The sequence below is a fragment of the Myodes glareolus genome, chromosome 6, assembly GCF_982192425.1.
Source record: "Myodes glareolus chromosome 6, mMyoGla1.1, whole genome shotgun sequence".
In the NCBI taxonomy this organism is placed as follows: domain Eukaryota; kingdom Metazoa; phylum Chordata; class Mammalia; order Rodentia; family Cricetidae; genus Myodes; species Myodes glareolus.
The window spans coordinates 112,997,224-113,013,553 of record NC_142031.1 but is presented as its reverse complement, the minus strand read 5'-3'; the positions used below and the strand labels follow the sequence as shown (position 1 = coordinate 113,013,553).

The 16,330-nt window shown below is 47.3% G+C and overlaps 1 protein-coding gene across 4 annotated transcripts; it reads right to left on the bottom strand.

Annotated features, from left to right (window-relative positions):
• Positions 1-8,999: 8,999 nt before the first annotated feature.
• On the bottom strand, positions 9,000-15,703 carry LOC125404397 (diamine oxidase [copper-containing]). 4 transcript variants are annotated; one of them, XM_085691156.2, is made up of 6 exons: positions 15,531-15,703; positions 14,791-14,956; positions 11,274-12,847; positions 10,214-10,499; positions 9,793-9,925; positions 9,000-9,613 (listed from the first exon to the last, which is right to left on the bottom strand). In XM_085691156.2, exons 3-6 carry the CDS (start codon positions 12,841-12,843, stop codon positions 9,347-9,349), a joined length of 2,256 nt encoding a protein of 751 aa, XP_085547282.2. In that variant the 5' UTR covers positions 12,844-12,847; positions 14,791-14,956; positions 15,531-15,703; the 3' UTR covers positions 9,000-9,346. The 4 variants fall into 4 exon arrangements, with proteins under 4 accessions (XP_085547282.2, XP_085547281.2, XP_048296235.3 ...); XM_085691155.2 differs by having other exon boundaries at positions 14,791-14,846; XM_048440278.3 differs by lacking the exon at positions 14,791-14,956 and having other exon boundaries at positions 15,531-15,702.
• Positions 15,704-16,330: the final 627 nt, after the last annotated feature.

Sequence of the window (16,330 nt, the reverse complement as noted above, 5' to 3'; positions counted from 1 at the left end):
TCCCCATGGAAAGGTCCCTCAACTACATCTCTTTATCAAGGACCTGTCTCATGCCTGTCACAAGCACACAGTCAGCCATGGAAACATAGAAGAGGTGGCTTTCCATTCTCAAGCTATGTACAGAGTGGTGAGAAGGACAAAAGTCTCTCCCCTCCCTCTCTCTTTCTCACACACATGTACACACACATTCGCATGCACACATACATAGAAAAGTGTCACAGCAACTGCTTGCCCCAGGTCTTTAATTGACCTTCCTCTGAGCTCAGGTACACTGCTGATCTAAGAACTAGTTTTCATTTCCTTGTAAGGGAGAGAGGATGGGGTTGGTCTAATGAATCCTTGGAATTGGCTGCTCTTGAGCTTCCACGATTGTCTCTTCTGCTTCTGGCTCCTCAGTGGTCTCAGTTCTGAAAATTTTCATGGTTCCATGGGCGACAACTTTGTGCAGTTTAGAGGTCACAGTGCTGAAGAATCAATGTGGAGTTTGGGGGTCACAGTACTGAAGGATCAGTGTGGAGTTTGGGGGTCACAGTACTGAAGGATCAGTGTGGAGTTTGGGGGTCACAGAGGTGAAGGATCAGTGTGCAGTTTGGGGGTCATAGTGCTGAAGGATCAGTGTGGAGTTTGGGGGTCACAGTGCTGAAGGATCAGTGTGGAGTTTGGGGGTCACAGAGGTGAAGGATCAGTGTGCAGTTTGGGGGTCACAGTGCTGAAGGACCAGTGTGCAGTTTGCGGGTGTCACAGAGGTGAAGGATCAGTGTGGAGTTTGGGGGTCACAGAGACGAAGGATCAGTGTGGAGTTTGGGGGGGTCACAGAGGTGAAGGATCAGTTGCCCATCGGTCTGCTTTTCTGTCTCCCTTGTCAGCAGACCTTGGGTAGGAATTTCTATACCCAGCTCAGAGTCCTCCAGCTTTTCTCTCCCACTTCCATCCAGCTGGGGAAACCTCTCTCTTCTGGAGTTCTTTAGTAGTTCTCCTTATTTTGTCTGTCTCTTTCTTTACTTGTGTATGGAATATGTTGGTCATGCGATGTTTTGTGAATCCACTAGTATTTAGGGTCCTCGTGTGTGCTGGTTAGTTTCTGTCAACCTGACACAAACTAGACATGCCTGGGAAGAGGAAATCTTGACTGAGGGCTTGCTTCTATTAGATTAACTTGTGGGGCATTCTCTCTGTCTGTCCGTCTGTCTGTCTGTCTGTCTGTCTGTCTCTCTCTCTCTTTCTCTCTCTCCCTCTCCTCCATGTCCTTCTCCCCCTTTGTCTTTCCCTCCCCCCTTCCTTTCTTTTTTAAGACAGGACCTCACTGTGTAGCTTTTGCTGGCCTAGACTTCACAATGTAGACCAGATTGCCCTGGAACTCATTGAGATCCCCCTATCTCTGCTTTCTAAGATTTCTAAGATTGCTAGGATTAAAGGTTTGTGCCACTCACTAGTCCTGGCCCAGGGCATTTTCTTGGTTGCTAATTGATGTAAGAGGGCCTTGCCTCTGTAGGCAGAGCCATCCCTGGGCAGGTGGTTATGAAGTGTACACGAAGGTGGAGTTGGGTGAAGGACAGAAAGGGAGAGCAAGGAAAGAGATACCTGAAAGAGCGAGCCATTATAGGGTTAGTGAGAAACCAGGCACTAGGGACATTCCCGGGAAACCACAAGGATGACCCCAATTAAGAATCTAAGCAATAGTGGAGAGGCTGCCTAAAATGCCCTTCCCCTGTAATCAGATTGATTAACTGCCATCAAAGAACCTTCATCCAGTAACTCATGGGAGCAGATGCAGAGATCCACAGCTAAGCCCTGGGCTAAACTCCTGGAGTCCAGTCTTAGAGAGGGAGGAGAAATGTTATGAGCAAAAGGGCCAAGACCATGATGGGGGAATCCACAGAAACAGCTGACCTGAGCTAGCGGGAGCTCACTGACTCTGAACTGACAGCTGGGGAACCTGCACAGGACTGAACTAGGCCCTCTGAATGTGGGTGACAGTTGTGTAACTTGGGCAGTTTGTGGGGCCACTAGCAGTGGAACTAGTGTTTATCCCCAGTGAATGAACTGACCCTTTGGAGCCCATTCCCTATGTAGGGATAACTTGCTCAGCCTAGATAAAGTGGGGAGGACCTTGATCCGGCCTCAAATGATGTGACAGACTTTGTTGACTCCCCATGGGAGGCCTCACCTTCTCTGAGCAATGGATGGGTGATAGGGTGAGGAGAAGATGGGGGAAGCGGAAGAGGGAACTTGGATTGGTATATAAAATAAAATTGTTTTAAAAATAATAAAAAAAGAAAGCTAGCTGAATGTGAGCCTGGAAGTGAGCCAATAATCAGCGTTTCTCCGTGGTCTCTGCTCCACATTCCTGCTTGAGCCCTGTCCTGACTTTCCTCAGTGGTGGACCCGGAAGTGTAATCCAGATAAACCCTTTCGTCTCAAATCTCTTTCAGTTATGGTGTTTGTCAGAGCGACAGAGGAGCTAGTAGGACCCGTGCAGCACGAACATGTGCGTGCATGCGTGTGAAGGTCATAGGTCTAAACTGTGTTTCTCACTCAGCTCTTCTCCATCTACTTGGTGACGCGGCCTCTCACTGAATCTGATGGCCGCTGCTTCAGTTAGACTTACTGACCAGTGAGCTCCAGAAATCTGTCTGTCTTGACAGCATTGAAGTGACAGAGGCCACTGTGCCCAGTTTTACAGGGCTATCAAGGATCTGAACTCAGGACCTTATGCTCAGTTATGCAAGTGCTTTGCTAACTGAGCCATTATCCCAGCACCAGCTCTGGAGCTCTTCAGGGCTATGTTCCTAAGTGAGGCACTGTGGGAAAGTTGTCTTTTCCCATCGCATGGGGGCACCTATATGACTTCCAACTTCCATCCCCGGAAAGACAGCTAAAGACTCTTCTCTTGCTTCTTAGAAGCTGGCACACTATCTGGACTGCCCGTACTGTTTTCTTTTGCTATTGAATAAGTCCCGCAGGCTTTCCCTACAGCCAGACCGTCCCAGCTCATGCCTTTATCATCACTAAGTGTGACAGTGCAGATGTCCCCTAGTTTATTGAACTGTTCTTTCCACAGATGGAAAGTCTGTTGTCTCCAGGCGTTTGTTTTTATAGACAATACCTACACATAAACACATACTTACAAAAAGATCTTGGGAGTAGATCGTAGATTCTACGATCAATCTACGATCAATTGGTAGATCTACTGATCTACCAATCAGTAGATCATTGGTCAAAGAATGAAGGTGTTGGCAATTCTGTTAGATTTCCTCATAACCGTTCCTTGTGTGTGCCCATTACTGACATGGGACAGTTCCGCTGAGAACAGCTGAAAAGGTCAGATGTTTACATCTAGTATCTCGTGAGGTGGGTTCCTTCCCCAGCACCCCCCACTAGATGTGGAGCACTTTGGGGAGTCATCTAGGAAACACAAAAGTAGTTCTTAGCTGCCCTGCTGAGCATGTGGCACTATGCCCCCCATCAGCATTGTAAAGTGTTGGTCTGCCTCTGTGGGGCTTCATGCTACCCTCCAGAGGCCAATGCTGAACCTGTCACACAGGGTGGAAAGTACTATTGTCACTGAAATGGGGAGGTGCCATGCAGGTCTTGTCCTCAGGGATCCAGTGCTGGACATGGCTGTGATCTTTATCCTAAGGCCACAACATCAGATCTCTGGATGCCATGCATGGGACCTCTGGGATGAACTTAAATGGCTGGAGCAAGAAGCCCACGGAGTTCCAGGGTAGGCTGTGCTGGGGACATTCTCGGAGTGGGGAATGTGTAACGAGCCCACTGTCACCCAGGCCACTGAAAGGAACCCAGACTTCCATGCCATGGATAAGTTGGCGCTGAGTATCAGCCATCTGAGAGAACTCTGATCTTGGGTATTTCTAGATGTGCCTCCAACCTTCCTGGTAGTTCCTCATTCCTATTTTATAGATGTAAGGAGAGCTATCATGAACTCTAAACCTACCCTCTTCACCCTATGCCATACCGCACTATGGGGACCAGGGATTGAGCCAGGTAGAGCTAAGGCCAGAAGCAGACAGGACAGACTGCTTCAGTGTCTCTTCTCCAGTGTGTTCACTGTTCTGAAGGAATGACATTGGGGTTGGGGTGCATATCTTGTTCCTTTATCTAGAAAATTCAGCATACCCTTCTTCTTGGGCAGCAGCACCTCAATGAGAAACACAGAGTTCTTGGCCAATGTCAGTGACTCATGTGGCAGAAGCTCCAGGTTCTTCCTGTTCATCAGGAAGGTGTACACCGACCCCAACTATGAGCACTCATGGATCAGAATACCTGGGTTTTATCACCAGGGTCCACATGGGACACTCTCCTGATGCTGTCGTGGGGCACTCTCCTATTGTATCACCAAGATGGCAGCTGCCCAGTCCAGTCCCAGGCTCCTTCATGCCGACCTCATGACTCTAGACTGTAGCATAGGAGGAGACAGAACTTGAGTACTTCCTGCTCCAAGCTGGCCTTAGAGTAGCCATTTCTCACCTTTTTCTATCACATGCATTTCGCCCTCTAAGCCAGAGCTGGAATCTCTGGGTTTCTACTCAGCCTAGCGCTGTTCAGACCCTGTGAGTATATCTGCCCATTTCCTTCCTCATCTACAGACCTCTTGTGATATGTCTTATGTAGATAAATTCTCATCATTTCCCATTTTCTTTGTGTTATCTCATCGGAAAAACACCCATCAGCAGAACTACCATGAGTCAAAGCAGCCCAAGGCTCGGTGCTAAAGGGATCAAAGGGCTTATGTCCTGGAGAGGAAAGTGACTGTGCTGACAGCAAAACTACCTTCTAATATAAATTTTAGAGGACACATTTTAGAAGTTTAGTGTAGATGTTAAAAATATAGGCTCTAAGGTTAAGTTGCCTGGGTTGAAGTCCTGGGAAATCACATAACTAAGGTCAACCTGTGTGTTCTTGGCCACATTGTTTGAATTCTCTGGGCTTCCGTTGCATTAACAATGAAATGGAAATGACAGAAGCAGGAAGTCCATTGCCTTAGTTAGAGTTTCTATTGCTGGGAAGAGGCACCATAACCATGGCAACTCTTCCAAACAAAAGCATTTAATTAGGGCTGGCTTACAGTTTCAGAGGTTTAGTTCGTTATTGTCATGACAGGAAACATTGCCATGTGCAAGCAGACATGGTGCTGGAGAAGGAGCTGAGAGTTCTACATCCAAATAAACAGGCAGGAGGAAGAAAGCTGGCTTGAGTTTCTGAGACCTCAAAGTCCACCCCCTAGTGACACACCTACTCCAACAAGGCCACACCTCCTAACAGTGCACTGCCTATGGGAGCCATTTTTCTTCAAACCACCACACATGTCCTGAGGTTGTGGAGATTAAAAAGCTCACACACAGTAAACATAAAGTGAATGGGACAATGTCAGCTTTCTAGAAACACAGGGAATGTTGGGTATATCTCTTTAAAGTGAACTTTGAAATTTTGGACTCCAGCTCATCGGACTGTTTGGACTCAGGCTGTGAAGCAAGAATGGAATACTCCTGCCCTGCTCAGCCTTCTCTGGCTTCCCAGTTGGGTACTCAAGTCCAGGTATCTGTGAAAAGCTGTAGGAGTTAGATCACCCCAGGCAGAGGAGCTAGAAAGATGCTTTTCTCTTTTTGGTTTAGGGGACAGGCATGGCCAATATTTTCATAGCCTAACCCTATCCCCAAGCTACCAGTACTGTGTGCAGGGTGGGTTTGCTTGCAATGCCGGCAGACCTTTGTGGCTGTCACTCTGTGCACCCTTATATTTGGGGGTAGGGATGCCTGCTGGACGCTGCTGTGTGCAGACTTCTTGGGAAGTCTTAATGCTTGTACATCTACTGACTGCTATCACAGTCACAGGCCCTGGTTTCTCCATATCCTAACCAGCAGAAGCCCTTCTTCATGGGTGTTCTCTCAGGGGAGCTGCCTTGTGCCTGTCACTGATACAAGGAGGCTCTATCTGACCATGAATTCCCACTTGGGGTCCCTCTGGGTCTCTAACTGCACCTTCACCCCTGCAGGAAGGGTGAAATCTGGAGGCCAGGCTTACTCCTTGGGCCTGTAAGCAGGTAGAAGAGTTCCGAGAAGTCTTTGTTGTCATCGGTGATTAATTGCCTCTGCCTCTCCAGATGGCAATCCTTAAGGAGGAATCTGTGGAAAACGCCTTTTCCTGGTCAGATAGAGTCAGAGAGGCTCAGAGGACTGTGTTGCTGCAGTCTTCTACCAGCGGGGGGCACTGCACCTGGGTACGGTTCAGTTAAAACTGGCTTGCAAAGTATGAATTAGAAAAGGGCAAGCTACAGCAAAACAGGCCTGCTGATGCAATACTGTCTGTCACAAATATCATGGGAGGAGCCAATCACAAGTTGAAATTCATACATGATGCTATGATCAGGGCCAAGAATCTGTGATTAGCAGGCCATAGGCCCTAGGGGAGGAATTATTACTATTGTTCTGCTAAATTGACAAATATTAAACTGAATTATTGTTGTTCTCATAGATAGATAGATAGATAGATAGATAGACAGACATGTAGGTAGATAGATATGTAGGTAGATAGATATGTAAATAGATAGACATGTAGATAGATAGACATGTAGATAGATAGACATGTAGGTAGATAGACATGTAGGTAGATAGACATGTAAATAGATAGACATGTAGATAGATAGACATGTATGTAGATAGACATGTAGGTAGATAGACATGTAGGTAGATAGATATATAGGTAGATAGATATGTAGGTAGATAGATATGTAGATAGATAGACATGTAGATAGATAGACATGTAGATAGATAGACATGTAGGTACATAGACATATAGGTAGATAGACATGTAGATAGATAGACATGTACGTAGATAGACATATAGGTAGATAGACATGTAGGTAGATAGACATGTATGTAGATAGACATGTAGGTACATAGACATGTAGGTACATAGATATGTAGATAGATAGACATGTAGGTAGATAGATATGTAGATAGATGGATGGATGAGAGATATAAACAAATATATACATGATGCAGTATAACTTATAGAAAAAAGAACAAGAAAGGATTGGGTTTAGGTAATGAACATTAGTAATGAGAGATGATATAGAGCTAATTGCTTTATATTTCTAGCTCTGTCATGGACTTTTTATTTTTTGCAAGTGGATAGTGTGTAAAATATATCTGATAGTAAAACTACAAAACCCAATGTGAAGCTCCATAGCTTCTGCTCCGAATGGCTATCCAAGCAGATGCTCATTGATTTGTTTGACCTTCGGGTCTGGTTAATTTTGGTGTGATTTTTAAAAAAAATTTTAAAATAAATATTTTTATTATTTAAGTAGTATTTATTTTAAATAATAAAGTTTAAAATACACACACACATTAAATGGAGTTATGTCACACATAATGATAATGTTTCCCACAAGACTATCTAACAAAAACCTCAGTGCTAGGCTGAGAAAAATCTTCTTTTTAGTATTAATCGGTGGAATCCAAGAGATCCTCAAAGCAATATAAGTTTTTACCATTGCAGCTTGAAGGTAGGGCTTTATTGTTGAAGACGGCATCCACTCTTTACACAGGACCTGGAGGAACTGAGCTAGAACTGGCCCTGAAGACTCCCCGCTGAGGTCTAGCTTTCTCAGTATAGGAAGGTGCTATGCAAGCTGCCAAGGAAAAAGGCAACCAATCATCCTACCCAACTGAGAAGCCTACCAACCACAACAAGGACTCGCATGGCAAGATATCCCCAGTAGTGCAATAGCGACACTTTTATCTTCAGGATAGTCAACGGATGTCTAATTAGACTTAATCCATTCAATGGGAGGGAATTCACACATGGTACTGTAAACCTAGCCAGCCGGACAGGTCATAGGCCCTAGAAGAGAACCCACTTCTTCACTTTCTTAAACCAATATGGTTTCTGTCTTCTAAACACTTATCCTTATACCCTCATTAAAGCTTCTTCTTAAAACGCAGGGGTCCTATCCCAGAGGTCCATAGCTGGTCTGTAGAGAGTAAGCCATTGTGACTGCCCGACTCCAAATGGTGCATCCACAATGCAGCTCCTACACCTGAGACTCAGGGAAAATCCCAAAAGGGAGCTGATGACAAGAACCAGAGGACTAGTAACTTGGAGGGGGGCAGGTGGCAGGGTAGACATAATGTAAGCAAATAACTCATAAAAAATTAAAAATTTCCTTCCACAATTTTATACATAGAAAATACAGCACACACTTTGCTAATAATGTCCTCATTATCCGCTTAACCTCCTGCCAAACTCCTTCCCACTAGGCCCCTCTTACTCTCTTGTCTTCATTCATTCATTCATCACTCCCTCTTATAGATCACTGCATTTTCTTGGGTTGAGAGTTATTTACTGGAGCTAGGGTAACTATCAGTGGTTACATCATCGATGAATATGGCTTTCCCTTCCCTTAGCAATCATTGATTACCTAAAGCTCCTTAGTGGAATGTTGATGGGACCATAAATTTTCTTTTTTTTTTTAGAACAATTTGGGTTCATAGCAAACTTTAGGAGAAGGTGGAGTGCAGCCCTGGATCTCCTGAGCCATCACAGACCTCCGTGACAATCAGCACACCGGCATTGTCCATGTAGGACAACTGCTGAGGCACACACACACTTGCACACGCATACACGTGCACACACACACATGCACACGCATACACGTGCACACACACACATGCACACATGCATACACACACACGCACGCACACACATACATGGGGGTGGGGTGGGAGGGTGCATAGTTCACATGACCTGTTTGTCTTCTGATTTTTAACACCCTATTCTCTTCCGAGTGCTCTGAAAATGCTCTTCTAAGCCAATTACAGCCTTCTTTCCTTCATAGTAAAGAGAAGGCTGAAATCTGTTTTATTAGCCCATTGGCCTTGGGCTTTTTATATTTTATAGACAAAACTGCAACAAATCAGCAATATGTGTTTAGAAAGAGATCATGAGGTAAACCCAGACATCAGACCAATGTCTAAAGGGTGAAGGTGTCATTTTATTAGATTTCCAAATAACAATTTCCTTATGCATGTCCTTCACTAAAGTAAGACAATTTCCCTGAAGCCTTCTGATAGGAAGATAAGAGCCTCAAATGTTAAAAACAAAAACAAAAAGCCACAACCCACCTGCTAGAGAATTTCAGCATTCTTCCTTTGCATTGATCATGGAATTCACTGGCAGGTGCAATATTGAAACCTGAATAGAGACCACGGCCAGCCCTCCCCCTGCTGCTAAAAAACAGCATACAGGGTAGAAACGGAAGGATTTCCCGCCCGTCCCTTGGGGCTCCGGGTCTATTCTGCAGAGGCTGGGACCAGATTCTTTACACAGGCTTGTAGGTCCCATTGTAGTGGAAAGGAGGAGCCATCAAGCAGTCTCTGTCCTCAGGAACCCAGCGCTCGACATGGTTGCGGCCTTTGTTCTGGGGCCACACTATCACAGTGTCTCTAGATGCCAGGGACGGGTCTTCTGGGAAGAAGTTGAAGGGTCGGATCAAGAGGCCCACAGAATTCCCAGGTGTGGCTGTGTTGGGGACATCCTCTGAGTGGGGGATGTGCAGGAAGCCCAGTGTCACCCAGGCCACCAAATCCTATGGGAGAGACAAAGGTTTCAGAGGGTAGGGCAGTGCTGAGTACCAGCCATCTGAGGGCAGTTTGGCTTGTGTCTTGAAAAATATCTCTACAAACTTCCTGAGATGCTCTCAGTCCCAAATCACACTTCTAGGACCACAGGGCCTGAGGTGGGCAGGGGTGGGAATGGGGTCAGTACCTCCTCTTCAATGTTCTCATTGTTCTGAAGGAACTCCTCAAAGACCACGGGGGGATCCCAGGGGTCATTCTGGTTGTAGAGGCTGCTGCTGTAGCGCTCTGACTCCCGATACTTTGTCACAGCCAGGGGGTATCTGTAGAGACAGGAAGTCAAGTGACTCTGGGGACTAATCATCTTCAGGATCAAAGACGGGCAAGTTGTTGCTTCCACAGAATGATGCCTATCTATCTCCTGGGAGCCTTCAAGAATGTCCATCAGTTTGCAAGGGCCAGGAGCCCTGTGAGCACCACTCCCATCCCTCCCTCCCCAAGAGCAAGAGAAGGCATGCCCACAAACACACACAGACTCAGAGCCTGGAGAACAGAAGCAATCAGGCACACACACACTGAAGTCTCCTCACCTGGCCCCTGGGTCTCCTCACCTGGCCCAAGTGACAGCCCGCTCCTCCCGCAAGCCTGGTGGCAGCACCTGCTCAGCCATAGAGTGGATCTGCAGGCGGTAGCTACGCCTGTGGCCCCAACGGTTCTTTTGGGGGCTGCTAAAGAGCAGGTACTTGGGCAGAGTCTGTCCAAAGCGGAATGAAGCCTGGCGCTCCCGGGAGTACTGGGTCTGCTCGAGTGTGGGTTGGACCACGGAGTGACTCGGGCTCCAGGGATTGGTGATGTTTTCCAGCTTTGTCTTCAGCGTCTGGAAGCTGTTCTTGGTGCCTGGCAGCATGAGAGGAGATAGAGGGTGAGATTCAAATATTGGAAGGGAAGCCTTGCTGTTCATAAGATATCCACCCCAGACAACACCCAGAGCCAGCAGTGAGAAGATGCAGAGCCAAGGGCAGGCATTGGTCCAGTGGTGGGGCACCAAGGAAGTGGTAGCGACAAAGAAAATGAAACCAGAGGAGTGAGAGGTCAGGTCACAGGTCAGTCATGGCATGGGGTGCATGCACATGACAGCCTTCAGATCATTTTCTGCGCTCTAAACCTTGGCATGGGGCAGCCATGTTTGTATAGGACCATCAGGATACGATGGGTCAGAAGTCAAGTGGGGCCACACAGGTGGAAACTATTCACCTGGTCTCAGTGGCCTTGTTCTGCTCTCAAATCCGATATCAGGTGTCACATCCCTGCCACTCTTCTGTGGAGCCATCATTTATCCACGAAGCACACTGAGCAGTCCCAGATGGCACTGGGCCCCATTTCAAAGTACTAGGCTTTGGAACCTGTAACCCACCGGGACACTTCCTCACTCCATGTATACCAACCCACTCAGTCCAAGGCAAGGACAGATGCACACCCCACATACAGGGAAATCCTAGGGCACTGTTCACTGTCTCCATTTGTCAGGGACCTATGCTGCTTTATATTGCTAGGAAGCAGACAGAAAGAATAACCCTAATGTGATTCAGAAGCTCAACCCCATCCCCTGTGGAGTGAATCTATCAGTGAGAAGCAGCCAAGCGATTGAGAGAGTCTGGTAGTGAGTCCTACCTGCCACATCCAGGTCAACACGGTAGTGCACGAGGTGGGTGTGGATGTTGCCAAGCAGGTGGGTTTGTAAGCGAGTGCCATGGCGCAGCCCCTCAGGGGTGTAGAAGGTTGCATGGACATAGCCAGTGGCATGCATCTTGGTCTCCATTACACCGTTAGGGTAGAAGATGAAATCCCAGATATAATCATAATTGTAGACTGTCGATGTTGTCCGCAGCACCAGCGCATACCCCTTCAAACCCGCGTAGAAGTTGAAGCCACCTTTAAAGTTTGAGTTAAAGTGGCGCCTGAGGGGCACCCCTGTGGGCATCTCAAAGAGGCAGAGAGCATGTGGATAACGGACAGGGCCATCACTGTCATAATAGTGGAAGGCATCCAGGAAAGTAGCAGTCTCCGGACAGTCAATGCCGGGGGCCAACTCATGAGTGACACTGCCCAGGCCCCAGCCAACGTCAATATATTTAGTCTGCATGCCCGCAGGTGTGTGTCCTCCATACAGTGCCACAGCCTCTTGCACGCTGACCTCGTAGGCGATACGCTCACCTCCAAAGAGAACATTAAAGATCTGCAGCCCAGAAGAGGTTCTTAGCCGGTAGGAGAAGCTCCAGCCTCCATAGATCACGGTGTGGCCCTCCAGCTTGTACCGGGGGCCATTGGGCTGTACAATGTGGGGGCCAGAGACATTGATGGGCATGGGAAACTCCCCTCGGGGCTTGTAGGAAGAGAAGAGTGGGGGCTGCTCTGTGCCATCAGGCAACGGGTCCTCGAGGACCACGGTGTCCACTTCTCCTTTTGCATATTTCTGAGCCAGTTCCTCTGGGCTGTCATAGAACTTCCCATTATACCAGAGCTTCTCTATTCTCCAGTCCTGGTCGTCTGTGCTCCCATGATCCACAAGGATCTCCAGACCCGTGGGGTGCAGGAAGTAACCTTCCACATAGCGCTGTACAATAAGCCAGCTTCTACGCTGACCAGACTCCACACCACGGGGGGCCACATCAGTAAAAGTCAAACACCGGGCATCACAGCCCAGGAATGAGAAGCCAGTGGTGTCGAGGAAAAACTGATGCAGAGGTGTGACGGCTCTCCCCAGCATGTGGAAGAGGAGGTCGTACTCTGCCGCGGAGATGGGTCTGGATGACCAGGGCAGATGGTGCCCTGGCCTGGGGGAAAGTTCTCGAATGTAGTACGGCAATGGCAAGGGCCCCACAGCAAATTCAGTGACATTGGGGTGCTCCTGGGCACCGAAGAAGATGATGGCCCTGGCTTCCCGAACAGGGCTTTTACCTCCTTTATCCAAAAAGTTCAGCACATGCTTCTTCTTGGGAAGTAGGAGCTCAATGAGAAACACTGAGTTCTTGGCCATAGTCACTTTCTTGGATGGCTGGAGCCCCAGCTCCTTCCTGTTCCTCAGGAAGCTGTGCACAGCCTTTATCTCCTGGGCGCTCAGGTCTGCAAATACCCCAGCTTTGTCATGAGGAGTCCGCAGAGCAGGTTCTGTGCCTGCCATCTGTAGCATCAATAGAACAGCTCCCCAGGTGAAGACCAGGCTCATTTTTGCTAGCTTCATGGTTCTGGAGCACAGCAGAAGGGAGGAGACGACTTTTTTTTTTATCCTTGCCCTACAGAGCACCTCACAGCACCTTGTCCCTCAGCCCTGGCACTTCCCTACCTACTAGCTCCCTCCTGTCAATCAAACTGAAGGCAGAGATGGGGTCTCCGGGTCCCCACTCGCGGTTCTGCATGCTGTGCACGCATACACTGATTTCTCCTCTCCTCTGCTACCTCTTAGAGTTGCACGGACTTTCTTGTCTACACACATCTCCTTCAGTTTATTTCAAAAGAGGAACATTTTCCTCAGCCAGGGACATGAGCCACAGCAACCCAAGAACGGAACCTCAAACATCACACAGACTTGCATCCTGGTGTAACAGATGGTTATACTCATTGCAAAACTGCCTTTTATGAAATTGTTCATGTATGTATGTGTGTTTGTATCTATGTAAGGCTGTGTGTGTGCATGTGCTATGTATTTAAGCATGTGTAGGGGAGAAGTCAACTTCAAGTGTCTTTTTTTTTTGTAAGGCAAATTCCCTAACTTTTACCTGGAAATCACTCATTTCATGAGACTTCCTATAGTGATATTTCATATGTATTTTCATAAATAAAGCTTGCCTGAAGATTTGAGAGTAAAACAGCCCCACTGATCAGCCATACCGACAAGGCAGTGGTGGCACACACCCTTAATCCCAGTAGCCACACTAGTTTGCCATAGAAACCAGGTGTTGGTGGTGCACGGCTTTAATCCCAGCACTAGAGAGGAATACATGACAGGAAAAGACAGGTTTGAGGCTCAGTCTCATTTTGAGGATTCCTGGAGGCAGGATCACCATTTCTGACTGAGGTATAGGTAAGATCCAGTGACTGGCTGTTTTGCTTTTCTAACCTTCAGGTTGAACCCCATTATCTGTCTCTGTTTTTTTTTTTTTTTATTAATCGTGCTATAGCATGCCACCAAGCAAGCTTCAGGAATGTCCTTTCTCCGCCTCCCTGGCATTGGGATCATAAGCATGTGCCATCACTCCTGGAATATCAAGTGTGTTATGGGGATCAAACTCAGGCTCCTGCTCTTGTAGGGCAAATCCTATCATTTGAGTCATATCCCCAACAATAGAACCCCCTGTAGGGGCCACCGTTTGAAATTCAGTGTAGATGTTCAAAGTGGGTTCAAGTCCTGGTAAATGACATTGTCTTGACCATATTGCTTACAGTATCCATGGTCTCAACTATGAAATGGAAATGACAACATCATCATGCTCCACTTTAGACTTGTCCCAAAAAGCAAATCAGATATTAAGTAATGAATTTGGAACAATGCTGGCCTTGTGGAAACACCTGGAGTGCTAGCTGAACACCTGGAGTGCTAACTAACCTCTTTCTTCAACTGACCCCTGAGGATGCAGTCTGCACTCAGCACACTGTGGGTGGTAAGCACTGCAGACTATGTGGGGGAACATAGGGACAGCCATGTCCACCTGCTCTGGCCCCTCATTGTAGATAGGGGAAAGAGATAGAATCTTTCTCTTCCTCTTCTTTTTTCTAACCTTGTCCCAAGCCACCAGGAAGTATTTTGTATGTTCTCATGACAGGGTTTCTGGGATGCTAGGAGTCTTAAGTGTCTATCTCTCTGAACTCCCTTGTACCTGGAGCGAGGCTGTCTGTCAGGCCCTGCTATGTTCAGAGTTCCCTGGAGGACCTCTGCCCCGGCACACATGTTGGCTTCTGTCATTGTCACGAGCTCTGATTGCCTAGATCTTAACCTGACCTCAATACTTCTGGGCCTCAGAGGAAGCCCCTCCCAGTGACATTTCTCAACAGAAGAGCTGCTTTATGTCTCTCACTGACAGCAGAAGGCTCAGGCAGAGCCTGGAGTCCTACTCAGACATTCCACTGGTCTTCTGACTGGACTACTCAATCCTAGACTTCTGTTTTGAGAGAGTTTACACTTCATAGCTACCTTGGTCAGGAAGTGTAGAGCACTGTCCCATATCCCCTGCCACTTCTTCCAGCCTCCTGTTCAATCAGCACCCACCAGCGCGTTCCATGTGTAACAACAGAGCCACAGGGACAATTAATTCATTATTACCCAGAGCAGACGGTACATCCAGAGGATCCTGATGGGTCTAATGATGGGCACCCGCCACCACGGTGTCAGGCAAGAGTCTCACTGCCTCCCACACTTTCCAAATTCTCCAAGCTCTCCACATTCCTCCCTTTCTGCTGTCCACCCTCTACCAACCACTGATCTACTGTCGCTCTGGAAGGTGGAGCTGGAATCTTAACAGAGGCATTGTGTGCCCCTAGTGTTTCCAAGTCCTTTATGGCCAGTCTTCCTCTCTACAATTTATCACCAATCTGTTTTTGCTTTAGTCCGTAGGAAGGAGACACAGAAAACGTTTACAGTCCTCTCTTCTGAAGCCAAATGGGCAGTATGAGAGAGGGACCTGCCTCAGGCTCATAGAGGCAAAGGAAAACTTGGCAGCCTTTGACCCTTCTGACTTCAAATGAGAGGAATGCCAGCCCCTTGCAAGCCACCCACTTAAGGGCCCTCTTCTCTCACCCCAGAGTTGTCTGTAGTGGCCTTCTGTAGTCCATCCTTTGCTCTTGAACTTTCTAGATCTCCTCCCTCGGTGTTTTCCTGTCCCCCGCCCCTCACACTGTGTCTTGTCACCTTGCTCTTGCCCCTTCCCTGCTGACCTGTTTGGTGTCCCATCGAATCCACCTGGGTGCTCTGCTCTGTCGCGCCCAGCTCCCAGACTTTGTTCCTGGACACTGACCCGAGAAGCCTTCTTGGAGATATTGGACCCCGCCCCACAGGGAGGGACCAGATGAGGTATGGGTCAGCCTAGCTGGGGATCGATAACCCATGGGTGTTGGAGTGATGCTGACTGAAGCGCAAGTGTCCTGGGGCTGTGTCCTGGTGACTTCCTCTTCCACAGCACCACTGTCGCAAGGATTGTCCTCAACTTTGTCTGTTGCAAGCTGTGTAATGTCTTAATTTGTTAGAGCAAAAGCTATGGGGAAATTTACTAGCTAGTTCTTTCTTTCAGCTTTCTTATTTATTTACTTGATTTATTTATTTACTTTGTTATTTATTCATTTGTTATTATTCATTTTGGTGTATATGTTTTGTATATATACCCCAAATTTTAAATACATTTTGATTAAAACAATTACATTGCATTACTTCTTCTCATCTCTCCTTTTAAGTACCTTCCAGGTAGCCTCCCTCCAATCCCTCTCATTACCCCCAGCTCTCAAATCCATAGTCTCTTTTTCTTTGATTATTATTGTTACATATATGCTATACATGTGTATATTTATGATTGGTATTTATGCACAAGTAAACAAACACAATCTGCTGAGTCCGATTTTATTGTTTGTGGTTTCAGGGCTGACCATTTTGTACTGGATAACCCATAAGGAAGGTTCACCCCTGGGAGAGGATAGTTTTCCTTCTCCCAGCAATTATTAGTTACCTATGTTCTTTGTCTAGG

Bases quoted from the DNA above. Each gene is read 5' to 3' on its own strand.
- LOC125404397 (XM_048440277.3), bottom strand. From the start codon at position 15,428: ATGGACTACAGAAGGCCACTACAGACAACTCTGGG. The intron at 10,500-11,273 runs GTAGGACTCACT...TCATGCTGCCAG, and splicing joins TGTTGACCTGGATGTGGCAG to GCACCAAGAACAGCTTCCAG. The intron at 9,614-9,792 runs GTACTGACCCCA...TCTCTCCCATAG, and splicing joins ATGAGAACATTGAAGAGGAG to GATTTGGTGGCCTGGGTGAC.